Source organism: Seriola dumerili, unplaced genomic scaffold, assembly GCF_002260705.1.
Source record: "Seriola dumerili isolate Sdu_G_001 unplaced genomic scaffold, Sdu_1.0 BDQW01000449.1, whole genome shotgun sequence".
Classification (NCBI taxonomy): Eukaryota; Metazoa; Chordata; class Actinopteri; order Carangiformes; family Carangidae; genus Seriola; species Seriola dumerili.
Window position 1 is genome coordinate 7,953,817 of NW_019174704.1, and position 16,264 is coordinate 7,970,080.

The 16,264-nt window shown below is 41.0% G+C and overlaps 1 protein-coding gene across 2 annotated transcripts in view; it reads left to right on the top strand.

The window, feature by feature from the left end:
- The first annotated feature begins 425 nt into the window (after positions 1-425).
- The window catches only part of hlcs (holocarboxylase synthetase), a 36,517-nt gene continuing 20,678 nt past the window's right edge, over positions 426-16,264 (top strand). Inside the window, exons 1-4 of one of the 2 annotated variants that reach the window (XM_022762760.1) lie at positions 426-782; positions 5,181-5,321; positions 6,918-7,080; positions 7,781-8,820. In XM_022762760.1, coding sequence (XP_022618481.1) covers positions 537-782; positions 5,181-5,321; positions 6,918-7,080; positions 7,781-8,820 — 1,590 coding nt within the window. In that variant the 5' untranslated portion in view covers positions 426-536. The remainder of the gene's footprint in view (positions 783-5,180; positions 5,322-6,917; positions 7,081-7,780; positions 8,821-16,264) is intronic. The other variant, XM_022762761.1, reaches the window with a different exon arrangement.

The following is a 16,264-nucleotide window of genomic DNA, read 5'->3' on the forward strand; positions in this document are numbered from 1 at the left end:
TGTCAAGAACGAGCTTATTACATTATTAGAGTTTTATTTATTTATTTATTTATTTATTTATTTATTTTTTTTTTTGGGGGGGGGGGGGGGGGTTTTTTGTTTTGGTCCCCCCCCCGCTTTAACGCTGGTTGCCCAAAAAGAAAGAAAGAAGAAGATACCCCTTTTAGTCAATAAGGAGGGCAAAACACAAATTTTTGTTGTCAGGTCTCTTGGGGAACTCTGCAAGAAAGGTATATGGTGAAATTATTTAATTTAAACTGGTTTAGCCAAAACAATTTTTGTTTGTTTCGTTGCTTTTTTTCCTGCATAATCGCCTTATGTACACTCCAGTCCAGTCGGTGGCGGCAATGCATCTATAATCTAGTTTTCCAACTGCCAATAAACACCAAAGAAGAAGAAAAACAAGCAGAAGAAGAAAGCGGAAGTCGGTGCTGCTACCTTGACAGCTGAGCGGACCGCAGTGCTGTGTCCGTTGCTGTTAACTTACACGCCGAGGTGACCAGCCACGATGGCCCCCTTCCCGGCTGCTGGTTAAGATGTTAATAACTTTGTGCTACGTCTACATGTGGGTGCGCTTTCACAAGTGCTACTCGGTCCTGATCCGCAACAGTCTATCCAGATTGAACAGCAGCAGCTTCAGCTTTAGCGTCTGCTCCAGCTCGGCCACAGCACCGCCGACTGGATGCCACACAGCCGCCCGCCGGTGTCCCAGTCCGCTTCCACCCGAGGACATTGTCTTCCTCCAGCTCGGAGATAAGGCCGTCTACGTCACGGAGCCTCAGGTTGGAAACCGGAGCAAGCTGTTTGTGAAATGACATGATGTCACAGATAGTCTGTGGTAGCTGGGTACAGCCTGGGCCTGTGTAGCCTTGTTTACATGTGTCAATCTCCTCAAAGCAGCGATGTCACGTTTAAACTCGTTTACAGTGACACAGCTCAACTATTATATATATTTTACTAAACTTTGTGTACCTTGTTTTCTTATGCGTGTGAAAAGAAACCTAGATAATGTTACCTAAAGTGTTTTTAAATAGCATTCAATTTCAAAACAGAAAAGACCTAAGCCCTGAATCCTCACAGACCTAATTTACTTCACTTGGTAAGTGATGTGAGTGTGAGAGGCTGCAAGGCCTCAAAATGGTATAAATGGGAATGGTACAGCACTTTGTTACATATCACGTTACTTTGAAGACACCAAAACATGTTGCATACAGTTGTGGGTTTGGGACTTTTGATTTTTTTTTTACTCCCTCCCTTCCTTAACTGTTTGTAAACAAAACAGTGTTGAATCAGATCTGATGAAAGATTTGGTATTCATCATCATGCCATCTTAGGACAAATAACTACACACAGTTCTGACTGTGAATCACCACTGAGCTCTGTTTATACTTAGAGGTAGACTTCTTTTCTCTTGTAATGCTAATGTTAGGGTTTCTTCCTTTCATGCTTGTTTGTTGTTGTTCTTCTATCTTCTGTTGGCAATTGTTTACTGCTTTTTTTTTACACATCCCGGCATCCCCTGAGAACCACGGTAACCTTGTTTTTAATGTCACAATGCTATGAACTGGACAGTGTGGACAGTATGCATAAACGGCTCAACCGGGAGCACGCCTCAAAGTCTGTGAGAGTGAACATTTGGACCATAGAGTGCTGCAGGAATGAGTCCTTAAACCTGGAAATTAGTTTGATGGTTTACACCTTCAGGTCCCTTATCCTGAAGTCTCTGGATTTTTGAATGAGTTTTTGGTTTGATAATTGAAATAAGGTCCGTGGTTAACAAAGCTCAAGACATTGTCATGTTTTTTCTGACAAAATACATTAGTAAATACCCCAGTCGTAATGTCTTTAAGGTTTTACATCTCTTAATAAAGGCAGGTTGCTAACAAGTGTCTAAATGAGACTACAGAGGTTGTTGGAGAGGGTAAACGTTATCGCATGAAAATCGATCTACTCACCAGTCGACCTTTACAGCCTCATTGTGTTTATATTCGTGCTTGTACAAACTACTACTAACTTTGTAAGAGGTAAGGCTTTTGTTGAAGAGGTAAGAGCTAAATCAAACTACAAGTTGTAGTTTAGTGGTTGTGATGTTGAAGTCATGCGACTGTGGTGTAGTTTTATGTGTAGGTTTATAGTACTTTTTACTTGTGTTGATTGTGTTTAGGCTTCAACAATCATAAAGTGGTGTTCATTATTCATCATAATTATTATCCTGCTTAACAAAACATGTCAGTATCATAATCTGTTGTTTGTCAGAGTTTATTTTCTGTAATAATCCAAAAGACATCATAAAAATCCCATTGGCTTTTTGTGGAGGGAACCACGGAGATGCTAACATCCGAGTTGGCAAACAAGAATACGTCATATGTCACAGATCTGGTGTCCCCGTAGTTGAAGTCTGCAGTGGGGCCCTCTTGGGGTGACTGTCGGAAAAATGTGTTGGTGGATGCTCAAAATTACAACAGCTGTTGAAAATCGGAGGAGAAGGCGTAACTATCCTTAAGTATACTAATATTTAGTTAAACTATCAAAACGCTCCTATTAACTGTGTCTTTGGTGAGTAGTTCATATTCAGTCACATTTTTAACACTGCAGGTACAGTGATTCCTCCTCTGCCTTTTGAGATGAAGGTGTTTTTATGTCCCTGTGCTGGCGACAGCCAGAGCCTGAGGCATATTGCATATTGCATCTCATTCTTTTGGACACGATATCTCAGTAGCTGCTTGCTCCCCTGTGAATGTGTCTGTCTGTTTTCATTGTAATTTCATGACATATTCATTCTTATTTGAGTAAAGCTGCATCACCCAGAGCCTGGTAATAGTTCATATAGTATATGATGTTATATTAGGGTTGTGCCAATGGACGATCATATCGGTGATCCGTGATCATCATCATCCGTGATTGCAAATAGCTCATGCCTTTGCAAATTTCAAGACGATATTTGACTTGTTTCCTATTAAGGTAATGACTTATTATTTGTAGTATTACTCTCACACTTTGAGCAGCTGATCGTAATCAATTCTACTTGTTGTGTGTAGGAGCTACTCTGATTTAAGAGCAGAGATCGACATACAGACAGAACACGTCATTTAGTTTGGTTTCTCAGTGAATGAGAGAGATGCATTATTTGTGATGACAATACATACCCATAAAATGTATTTGTAATCTTACTGTCATCACTCAGGTCATCCATAAGATGATCCATGAATAAAGAGAGAGAGAGAGACAGAGAGAGAGACCGAGAGAGAGGCTAGCAACATGGGACATACTTGCTTTTTTGTGCACTCGTCTTTCTCTCTCATGCTCATAGGGTAACATATAGTGTGACTTCTTCCTTCTTCTTGCCTTCCTTAAAGATGGGGCAAGTTGAATTACATTCTCCTTCACATTTTCTATTGCATCCATACTGCACTTTCTTCTTGCTCACGCCAAGTATCTGGGGGGGAAACTGACACAGTGCCATCTATATAATGTCAGGGAAAAAAATGTAAACCAGTGCTGTTACAAGACTAAAAAATATGAACTGATATTTTTGGAATCTATGAATCAATTTTGAATTGGTAGAGATGGAATCGCGATCCTAATGTGATTCGATCTTTTATCTTGCACACGTCTAACAAGTTGCTATGAGTCTGGCGATATTTCCAGTCATACAGATCATACCACGGTCACATGATTTCAATGTCACCACCACTAAACTTCAACTTGTAGTTTAATTTAGCTCTTACCTCTTCCACAAAAGCCTTTCCTCTTACAAAGTTAGTAATGGTTTGTAAACCAGCAAATATAAACACAATGAGGCTGCAAAGGTGGACTGGTGAGTAAATCTGTTTCATGTTCGATGTGATGATGTTTATCGTCCCAGACAACCTCTGTAGTCTCATTTAAACCTCTCATTTAGGCCTTTTTTAAGAGACATAAACGCTTAAAGAAATCACGACTGGGGTATTTACTGATGTATTTTAAGTTCTAGAATAAAATGTGAAAATGTCTTGAGCTTGTGACAGACCGTATTTCAGTCATCTAACCAAAAACCCATTAAAAAAAAAAAACCTAAAGACTGCAGGGCAAGGGAACTGGAGGTGCTAAAATGCTAACTAATTTCCATGTTTTAGGACTCATTCCTGCCGCATTCTATGGAAGCAAATTAACGGTCTCCATAGAAACAGTAGAATTTTACTGCTGTAAAATCTCGTTTACTGCTGCAAATGCCTCAACTTACTTTCCTTAACTAAGGAAACCTTTTAAGAGATTCTGTCCACCCCCCTAAGTAACTCCTTCAGCTAAGGAGAAATTAAATCTTAAGTATCATACTCAAGTAGAAAACTTAATGTGTTTTGTGTGGCCGGCTCCTGAGCTTCCCTTATGTTGTGTTTTACAGAGTCAGAGTTTTCAGTAAACCCGCTCTCTGGAACACCCTCACACTGGCTTATTTCTCAGACTGTTGCTGACAAAACTCTGGTCAGACTCTTGGACAGACTAGATCTGTTCAGTCAGTCCAAGAGTCTGACCTCTGACTCTTTGCTTAGAGTTTATTTAAATGTCAGTATTTCTAAAACTACAGATCTTCTCTAGACATTTTCAAAGTTAAATTTCACATCCTATTTTCTGATCTGGCTCACAAAGTAAGATACAACAAAAGAATGAATGAATGAATGGAAAACAAGTCAGTTGGCACTGTAACAGAACCAGAACCTGAAAGGACCAGACTTCAATACCTAGCTCTAAAACACAAAGATTTACGTCAAAGATGTCCTTTTTAGACTCCAGTCATACTTGGGTCAAATGTCCTCATCTTTGAGACCCGTCCTGGACTTTTCAGCTGTGAGACTTGACCTGCTTGAGACTGCACTGCTTTAAGACTCAACTTGATTTGAGCCATGGAGAAAAATGTTGATCAGATGAGTGTGACCAAGAGTAACAAACACTGAATGTGTTGCTGTGTGTAGTTTAGCGCTGCCATACTGGTCTAACTAACTGTGTTTTCAGAACTTTAACACTTTCAAATGCACAATTAAATCATTTGTCTCATTTTATGAAAATGGCTGCAGCCTGAATCTCTTTGTGTCACTGTTTTACTGAAGCATTTGATGACTACTGTCACTAACTACTAATCAGTGTTTAAGAGCCTTGTGGTGATTTGAGTATTTTTTTTTCTGTGTTGTCTGTACTGTCCCCAGGCATGTGATGACATCAGCAAATGGACTGTGCTGTTGGGGTCCTCTCTGGTTTGTGGTCCACAAATAGAGAATATTTCATTCATCATAGAAGCTTCAGGACACAGAGTGGGCTACCATTCTCATCACAAATCAAATAAGAAAGTAGGCACTACACATTGCTTAAAAAGTGACATTAACTATGTCCCAGTTCAGGGGCCGCAGGTGTGGCCATAGATCATGACGGCCGGACTAAAATGAGACGGTCTGGCCTATGGAGGATTTCTGCTTGTGTCACAACATGCAACTTTTTTTTTTTTTTTTTTTTTTTTTTTTTTTTTTTTTTTTTTTACAAAAACCTGAGAAACATGCTATTTTCTTTAATGGTGCACAGTGAATATTGGGATAGGTTGGGCCATGAAGGATCTGTCTGTTGGAGCCTTGGTTTCCTAGGAAAAGAAGGTCGCATTTCTCAGCCGCATTTAAAGGAGCTTGTGAAGTGGGACAGTCTAGTCGCACAGCTGTGATGCAGTCAGTCTTCAAATGCAGCCTTTGAATGATGTGGCCCCTGAATCGGGACACAGCTATTGTCAAAACTAATGTTTCAAACACTGAACTTTATTATTCCCTAATCTCATGAATCTATGGTTCATGTATCTATGTATTATCTATGTATATGCATGTGTATTTATTATGTGTATTTTTTTGTAAACTTTTAAAGCTTTTCCATGTGTATTAACTGTTATGTTTTTGTAAATGGTGTATATAATATGCTCATCCCAGCTAACTGCTAAGCTAGTCAATTACATTTATATCTGGAGTGCAGTGCTATCTGTAGGGTAAGCAGATTAGTAGAACTGTTGGATCATATAAACATGTCTCCCATATTTACTTACAATTGCATGCTGCATTCATTACCATATTTGCATATCTTGAGAACGTGCTCAGGGAGAACCCATGTACCATGAATCTTTCAACTGTGTCATGGTTCATGAGTTCTTAGCCAAAGTACCTTATGAATGGCCGCATGGTGACTCCACTGGTGCCATGCTTCAGTGTGTTGAGCACATGCCTGCCCAAGGTGAATGTGTAGACCAAGAACTGTTTGTTTTGTTTGCTGGATAATGCTGGATAAACACAGGCCCAGATTGAGTGACCCTCAGATGGAGACATGTAAACGTGTGGTCTGAGGTTTGAGAGCTCACAGAAAAAAGGCAACTTGAAAATGACTGGAAATACATTTTATAATTATTTGTACCTAGTTCAAATGTAATAATCCTTGGAAAACATTTTGCTGTCTTTTTAGTAAGGATTTCATATTTGGTGCACCCCCTTCAGCATTGTCAGTGTAATGGAGAACAATATAGCACAACATTAATTGTTGTGTGCCGTAACCTAGTAACCCACAACAGTCAACATTAGTACATACTGTCTACTTCATTGTATCAGTATACACAAAGTGATGCTGTTGTGTTGCTTATAGTACAGTTCTACTTTATTATTCATCTTTATAAGTATTATTCAGTTTTTAGTTAATTGGTTTGACAATTGCATCTAAAACTGTACTGTAGTGTTTGATGCTCAGGGTGGAGCAAATGGTTCAAATGCATTTCTCCATCAGTATTTTTTTTCTCCACCTGCTTCAATGCTCTGTACAAGTACACACCCCTAAGGTCCAGACATGTTGGTGCAGTAGACAGGACTGAATGAACTCTGTGGATCAGTACAGAGTGTGTGCTAACCAGTATGTATTGTGTGTAGGTGCTGAAGTGGTCTGACTACTGTCTTCCTCTTGCCTGTTGCCCCGGCCAGCCGTTCAGGGCGGTGGCTCGGGCCACTGTGGATAACTTCAGTCGGCTGGGAGTTGCATTTATTGAAGATCGCCTTCAGCTCGACAATGGACTTCTGCCTTCAAAGATAGTCCGTATGTTGCCTTCAATTACATAGATTATTTGTCCTTTTTATATTCAGTTGTATTTTTCATGTCACCAACTTTACACTTGTGTAAATTTATCTTGAGGCTTTTGTAAAGTTAAGTTAGAAAAATAATCAGATCACCAGCAAGAATAAGTTGTAACAAACTTTAATTCTTAGTTTAATCTTAGTTTCATTATCCACAGTTTTAAGAGGTTGGCCGGAATGACAAACACAGACAGCATTATCACCAACTCTGCCATTCCCATCAGCTCTACAGAGCTTTTTAACCTCTTTTTAGTTGTTTTTTTTCACACACTGCTCACATCAACCTTGTCTCTAGTAGCAGGCAGCTGTTTTTTGGGAAATAGTTCTGGTACACAGCGCAGCTCAGAACCAAACTGCAACCAGTTGGTGAACATGCTTAATCTCGTGGCAGCTGAAGAGCCAGATATTTTTCTCAGGACTTGGTGGAAACCAGAGCAGAGACAAAAGGAGGGTGAATATTGAACTTAAATTCATCATGACTTCAGATGAGTGCTAATGCGCTGTACATGCGGGATGTGTAAATAGACAACTGTTTGCTAACATGATGGCATATATCATCTTCAACAGTTAGTTAAGGCCTTGTTACCAGAATCACTTGTCTGTATGCTTTTATTTGAAGTCAGATTGCACTCACATTGTTTTTTGCATTTTTGTGTCTATAGCTGTTGTCCTCCTAGAATCCACCCTCAGTGAGCTGTTGGAGAAGCAGCGTCCACAGAACCCAAAGACTGTGACGACACGGTGGCTGTGCTCCACCCAGACTGAGGAGGGTGTTGCTAAGCCTTTACCTAATTACCTGTTAGCTGACCACCAGCACCCACAATGCCGTAAAGGCAGCCTTCTCCTCACCCCAGAGGCAAAGAGGAGGGTGGAGAAACGACGAGGGTCAGAGCCATTCCAGAGCACCCATGATCTAGGACCTGTTGGTGACTCGGAAGACCATTCCTTGGGGAATCATCACCACATGGAGGGCCATGGACACCACCTCCATCTGTCCAGCTGCCATGAATGTTTGGAGATGGAGAACAGCACCATCCTCTCTGTCAAATACGCCTCTGCTGAGAACATTACAGACCTTCCTGATGATAATTCAGTAGAGTTGGATAGTGGGGCTGAGACTCTGGATGAACTTGAGCATGACGCTGATGGGTTTTTTGGTCGAAGCGGTAGATTTGACTGCAATAGCAAACCGCCAAATGTTCTTGTGTACACAAATGGTTGCCAGGAGCGTTTTCACACAGTTCGTCAATTCCTATCAGAGTGTATAAACATGGAAAACAACATAATATATCCCCTCCAACCACAGCAGGCTCTGAGCGATCCATGGCTGGACAACACTAGGCTCCTGGTCCTGGCGGAGGAGGAAACGTTGACCCCCCAGCTTCAGACCCACTTCCTCACCTACTTGAGCCAGGGTGGCAAAGTCCTGGGGCTAGCCTCCACCCTGTGCCCTGCGGGGCTCTGTCTGGAAGTCAAGGAGAGCCAAAGAGAGAAGGTCAGCAGGCTGAGCTTCACTAAGGAAGACAGCACAGAGCTGGAACTGAGCGTGTTGGCGAGTGGGAAGGTCTACACCAGGGACACTATGGGAGGAGGGGAAGTGGAGCTGTGGGGGGAGCTGAAAGGGGACGTTCCTCATCAGAGGGATATGGTTATCGTCAGGGTGACTCACGGAGGGGATAGTGGGGAAGCTGTCCTCTGCCAGGTAAAGACATGACATTACTAAAGTAATGATTGTAATAGTTTACAGAGCTGAGTATTGTTTAAAATGTTTCAAGATTCAAAAATTTGTCTCATACTCATACAGCGCAGTCACCTTTTTTATAGGAACACCTGTAAAATTGAATCCAACATCTCAGCTATAAATTCTTCTATCACAAAGACAGTAATGTTCAGTTTTGATTTACACTGTGCAGGCTATTGATTCAACTGTATGTTTGTTAATGGGGCTGTAGTTTGTAGAGGTGTTGAGCTGGACTGCATTATACTGAGAGGTGTTTCTTATGTTTTGCCCCATTCACAGACATGAGGGGGGAAGAACATTAGAAACACTTTTCGATATAATGTGGCGCAGCACAACACCACCACTAACTATAGACTTCAGTAATAAACATGGAGGTGAATTAACACATCTCAGATTTTTAACAAAAACTGGCCATTATAAGCTTTGTAAAGGCAGCATATAGGGCAGTGCCCAATAAAGTCAACAGTGAGAGGGTTTGGGACACCTGGGAGGGTGTCCTAAAAGGTTAGTGTGCAATAATAATAATAAGAACTAGAAAATTCCTGGAGAAATTTTGAATGTTCCTGCTGCTTGGTGCGTGTAGTTCACTCCTCACGTTTCAATCTGTACAAAGGACGTTACTTTCAGTTTCATTCATGTTGTAGAGACACTGACCTCAGTCACTGCAGATGTTCCCCAAAAAGCCTTTTAAAGCTGTCATGGCTGGCCAAAATAACCTTACACTGATGGTTTCAAACCCAAATTTGCCCCTACAACCATAGCAAGACATGTATATTGACTCTTTCAGACTTTTATTTTGTAAGTGTCTATGCTTATGTGTTTGGCAGTAGGTTTTGTACAACAGAGCCAATAATTCCCTCTTACCATGTTGAGACTTTTATTTTGAAGGTTAATCCAAATCGTGTGTGTGTGTACAGCAGGTAGTCAGACACTGTGATATAGAAAACAGCAACTTTAACTGTGTTCAGAAAGAGCAGCAATAAAGTCTACCAGTAACAGAAACTGACTGGAGATGGGACACCACACTGACGTCAGCACGTCAACATGTGAGCGGCGTCATTACTATTAGTGAAAAGACATCAGTAGAAGTAAATCACTGTGTGAAAATGTTCTCAGATAAAAGAAGAAAAAAAGTCAGTTAAAATGTTTCTGAGTAACGGTGTTGCCACGTTACATTTGAAAGTGTGTGTGTTAGCCAATAAGAATCAGCTTTGTCCATTTCTGCCCGGATAGCGTTAGTAGCACCTGCTTAATCTCTCTCTATGAGCACTGACTTGTTAACAGCTTTGTGTGTGTGTGTGTGTTGTCGTGTGGTCGTGTGTTGTGTGTGTGTTGTGTTGTGTGTGTGTGTGTGGTGTGTGTGACTGTGTGTGTGTGTGTGTGTGTGTGTGTGTGTGTGTGTGTGTGTGTGTTTGTGTGTGTGTGGGCTGTGTTCATGAACATCACAGAGATCAAAGAGTCTCTTAACGAGCTGGTTCCAACATCTGTGTCTAGCTGGAAGACACAGAGGTGACTTAGATCTGGGTGTGATTTTGGCTTCTACTCAAGTGATGATGTCATCCACTCTAGCTCTGAAAATTCCATGCAATACACACCCATTATAAACTCAAAAGTGATCAGAAAAAAAGCTTGAAACTAAAACTGTGGTAATTCAAAAACTGTTGAAGATATTAAAAATTTGAATACAAGCTTAATAGCTGAAAGGCTTTTCTACAGTTTAAAGGTTGAATGAAGTCTGTAGCTGAAAGTATGCTGAAGTAGTTAAAGTTTAAAGAAGCCGAAGAAGCAGTGGGATTGCTGCTTCTGCCCAAACTGAAGCTAAACTGCATTGCTGGCTGCTGAGGAAAATCTGAAGCTGAGCTTAATTGTTAAATGCCTTTAACAATTCAAATGATACGCTGGCAACAAATGGCAGCAAGTCCACATATATAAATATATTTGTACATATTAGTATATTTTTTGTCGATTGATGTTTTTTATTCTACATCGTTGTTTCGTCTGATGATGGAGAAAATAATGTACACAAAGGAAGAACTCCTGGTTTTAAAGTCTACCAGATATGGAGTTAAACATCCCATACCATGTGTGGATTAACCCGGCTTCACTGCAGTACGAGCAGACAGAGACGCTGGAGCAAGTGGAAAGAATAAAGGGGGAGGACTGGTTCTTCCTGTGAACAATAGATGGTGCAACCCCGGTCATATCACAGTGAAGGAGAAGATCTGCTGTCGGGATATTTAACTGTTGGCAGTTGGTCTTAGACCGTACTATGTACCGAAGGAGTTCTCACACATTGTTGCCATTGTTGTTTACATTCAAGCACGAGCAGAGCCTGCAGTCGCGTGTGACGTCGTTCACAAGACTGTTGTGAGAGTACAGACCCAGCACCCTGATGCATTCATTGCAATATCGGGGGATTTTAACCATGTCACTCTCACCTCTCACCTGACTGGCTTCACTCAGTATGTTGACTTCCCCACAAGCGAAAATAAAACACTGGATCTGTTGTATGCAAATGTCAAGGAGGCCTACACTGCTTCAGCTCTGACACCACTTGGCAGATCAGATCATAATTTGTTTTTTCTTCAGCAGTTTTACAAGCCCTGTGTACTGAGACAGGCTGCAACCACCCACTCATTCAGGAACTGGACCCCAGAGGCCAGTGAGTGTCTAAAAGACTGTTTTGAGTACACAGATTGCAATGTCTTGTTCTGTCTGTTCTGTATGGACACTAATACCAGCAAGAACTGTACACTGCTTTCCAAACAACAAGCCCTGGATCACCAGTAACATCAAGACCCTCCTCAACCAGAAAGAAAAGGCCTTCATGGATGGAGACAGAGAGAAGCTCAGGTGTGTGCAACATGAGCTGAAGAGGAGATTAAAGCAGGCAAAGGAGTGCTACAAAAAGAAAGTAGAGAGGAAGCTGCAGCACAACAACACCAGAGAGGTGTGGAAGGGGATGAGGACCATCACTGGCTATAAAGACAAGAACAGCCAGGCAACATTAGGTGATGTGGACAAGGCCAATGAGTTCAACCTGTTCTACAACAGGTTTGACACAGCCTCACCTGTTCTCTCTCCCACTGCTTCAGCTGCAGCTTTTCTTATGACATCTCCTTCACAACCTGACACTGCAGCTGCAACTCCCTCCAACTGGAGTCAAGTCTCCTGTCCTTTACAGTAGAAGAGGTGAGGGCGGAGCTCAAGAGACTACGTCCTGGAAAGGCAACACGCACGGATGGTGCAAAACATCATGTCTTGTTCCAGTACTTAAAGTAGGACGACCGGCTGAGATAAATGACTACTGACCGGTGGCGCTCACATCACACATCATGAAGACCCTGGAGCGGCTGCTTCTCCACCTTCTGAGGCCACAGGTTAAACATGCACTAGACCAGGTTGTGTGTGTGTGCGCACACCAACAGATCTTAAAAACTGTGATTGAACTAACTCTAGTCAATAGTATGAATGGGAGGCACACTCGCATCTACTGAACAGAAGACCATCATCTAGCCCCACACCCAACAGAACCCCTGCCATCAGCACTCTTCATAGTTCCTTATATAATTAGCATGTGGTGTGTTTCATTGAGCTTCATTATTTCAGAGTTTACGGATTCTCTCTCTCTCTCTCTCTTTCTCAGCTTTGTTCATTTCTGCCCAGATACCGCGTTACTACCACCTGCTGAGATAATGGTTGCTATCAGCTTCTGAATTTGTATTGCAGTCTATCGGAGAGTTGTTATGATGGTTGAACAGTTCCTGTTGCTTAAAGTATGCAGGAGTAATTAACGACTGAAGGAAAGTAAAAGGATGTTTCTCTCTAATGGTTATGGAAACATTAAAATGAGAGTTTAACAAACTTACAGAGTTGACTTTACATGATGACAAATCGATGAACAGAAGAATACAGATATATACATTGAAACAATATGAACCAGAGAGAGGAGCAGGAGAGCTGACTGAGAAGGAGGGTGTCCAGAAATCTGTGGAAGAGTGTCAGGCTCAGGAGTCATGGCTGAGTGAACATGTGATAAGACACACATGACAGCTTCTTCATTGATTATGTCTTTAATCAGTAATATGGGACTGATTTAATGGTTTAATCCTATGTTGGAAAATGTTCCATTTATCTCTAAGTAGTTCACTCTGAGTTGAGACGTCCGAGAGGTCAAACATTGGTCAAGGCATGACAGCAGCCCCCTGCTGGCAGAGGGACTGTGGACTAACTCATGTGGCTCTCCAATAGCAGTTGTTTCTAAATTTGATCTGATCTTCAGCCTTTCTTTGAGATGCTTCAGTTTGTCTTTAAATGTAGGTTTGGTTCTGGTCAGAGCAGCAAATTAACTCACAACTAAATAACTGCTGTGAGGAAGGAACTAAAAGCCTGAACCTGGTTGAATATTTGGAGGTCACCTGGTTTAGGTTGGGTTTCTCAGTGGCTGGAGAACAGAGGAACAGAGACCATGTCGATCAGCTTCTCTCTCTGAGCAAGAATGCTGACATTCCTTCACTGTCCACATGTATTTGAACTTCTTTTAGTCCTTTAGTCAGGGGTCTATTCCAGAAAGTGGGCTTGAGTTTTTTAACCCCTTCGATGAGGGAAACTGAGATCACTATAACTCTGAGACAGTTACCATGGTAACTTACTCTGCGAAGCTAACCTGCTCGCTGGCAGGATTTCTTCAAAAAAACCCTGAGTTTCTGTCTCTCTTCACCTTTCCTGCTGCGATTTGAGAAGCTTCTAATATGGCACATCATTTTTTCACTCATACTGTCTGTATCAAAGGGCAGATTGGAGCGCTTTCATTTAAAGAATTAACATTGTGAGACAATTAAAATCTTGTTTGGAGTTGTATTGGTGTCCACAGTGTCAGTGTTATAATATGAGTTGAGGATAAGGCCTCCATGTGTAACTTAATATTTAAATCAGAGATCACTGTCTCTGTCCTCACACTGACTGATCGATCATAAAAGATGTAATGTTAGTAAAAACAGGTCTTGGGTAACTTACTAATGTCTTTCATGTTGTCAATCAGTTTTTCTGCACTGAAACATTTATTATGCATTCATAATCATATCGTAGATGATGTGATATTTCTGAGTGAGGATGACAGGAGTGCAACATTTGAAAACTGGACTAAATGTAGTATAAATGTCTACGTTTGAATACAGGCTACAGGTAGTCTAAAACTGTTTTAACAGCATATCCGTTATTGTATCTTAATTTACTACATGTTGAAATATAGTCATTGATGCTCTTGAGCAAGATTTTTAAATGTAGCCTAGACATCTGAAACTTTACACTCAACTTTAACCTTGATGCTTTTTCAACTGAAAATCACCAAAATCATGTGGCTCTTCCTGGGTTAGAGTCTGAGGTTACAATCATAGATCTATAAACTTCTGTCTGAAGTGGATAACTCTGAGTGAACATACTCAGAGTTGACTGACCTTTCTCAGATCAGCTGTTCTGGAACCGAAAACTCAAAGTTTCCATCTCAGGGTTCATCAACTCAGAGTTCGAGGTTAAAGTCAGAGTTTATTAAACCTGCTTTCCAAAACAGTTGATCTGAGTCAGTTCAGTCAACTCTGAATATGCTCACTCTGAGTTAACCAGTTAGACCAGTTTTTAAATGTGAAAGTATTTTCAGCTGCACTACTGTCATCCTCACTTTTTCTGTTCATCAGTGCGACCAATCAGAACATGAGAAATTATTCTTCATTGATCAGAATCTGTGTCTAAAGCTTCACACTGATTTTTTTCCACATGTAATATTTTAGATCGCTATCTCCTCTCACTGACTGACTGATCATAAAAGAGGTAATGTTCGTAAAGACAGGTTTTGGGTAACAAACTAATGTCTAATCAGGATTTTAATCTAATCTCTCAAAATAAACTTCCTTAAATGAATGTTTCTGATCCGTACATACAGACAGTGGATGAGGAAGTGACGTATGTCAGAAGCTTCTTAAATCCCAGCAGGAGGGGCAGATAGAAACTCAGGTTTTGTTGAAGAAAACCTTCCAGCGAGCAGGTTAGCTTCACAGAGTAAGTTACCATGGTAACTGACTCAGAGTTAAGTGATCTGATTTTCTGGAATGTAAAAACCCAGAGTTTCCTTCATCTCAGGGTTAACAAACTCAGAGTCTTCACTAAACCCGCTTTCTGGAATAGACCCCAGATTTGTCCGTCTTGGGTTCTACTCAGACACCTACTACAACAGTCTCATCAAACTTAAATGAATACAAATGTGTGTGGACTATTGTTACAGCTATTTTGAACAATACAACTTGTACAAAAAATGATGCACCCCTGTCATGCACCCAGTCTTAACCCTCAAACAACTATTTAAACTTGTGGGGTCCGGCCTCTTGGTCCCCACAAAGCTGTCGGACCCCACAAGTGTAGTGTACCCAGTTTATGGATCCCACGAATATAGTAAAAACAAGGCCACATCCTGACATTTAATCCCAGTAAACATCACCTGTCTCATGTATGTTAGGATCACTACTTCATTTTAAGAATAATAGTAGAGAGAATGATTTATTTCAGATTTTATTTCTTTCATCATAATCCCAGTGTGTCAGAAGTTTACATATACTTTGTTAGTATTTGGTAGCATTGATTTTAAATTGTTCAACTTGGGTCAAACTTCTCAGGTAGCCTTCCACAAGCTTTGGACAATAAGTTGCAGAATCTTGGTCCATTCTTGCTGGCAGAACTGGTGGAACTGAGTTAGTGTTGGAGGCCTCCTTGCTCATACATGCCTTTTCTGTTCTGCGCACAAATTTTTAATTAAAGTAAAAAGTCAGTACTTTGTGATGGCCACTCCAATTCCCTGACTGCATTGTCCTTTTTTGCCACACCTTTGGAAGTATGCTTGAGTCATTCTCCATTTGGAAGATCCATTTGTGACTGAGCTTTAACTTCCTGGCTGATGTCTTGGGATGTTCCTTCAGTGTATGCACATCATTTTCCTTCACCATGGTGCCATCTGTTTTGTGAAGTGCATCATTCCCTCCTGCAGCATAGCAGGGTAATGTTAGCAGGTTTGTGTTAAGGCTATATTGTCAAACTACTGCCCCAGGCCAAGAATTATTTTTCACACTCAAGTTTTATCATCTGATTTTAAATGTATCACATCTAACCTCAAGTAGTATAATGAACCATTATTTCACCTTTTAATCTCACTCACAGTCTTGCTGACTTTTGAAGTGTGACTTGCTTGGACCCCGGAGAAGCTGGGCATGCAGCACTGGTTTTGTAGACCCTACAGTCTGTAGTCTTCTTCATCTGCTGCTTCGCCCTCAAACCACCACACTGCAACCCTGAAAAGCATTTAACCTAGACTGAATCTTAGTCTGATCAAATTTTTTCAATTAAATCTTAAAATAATTTT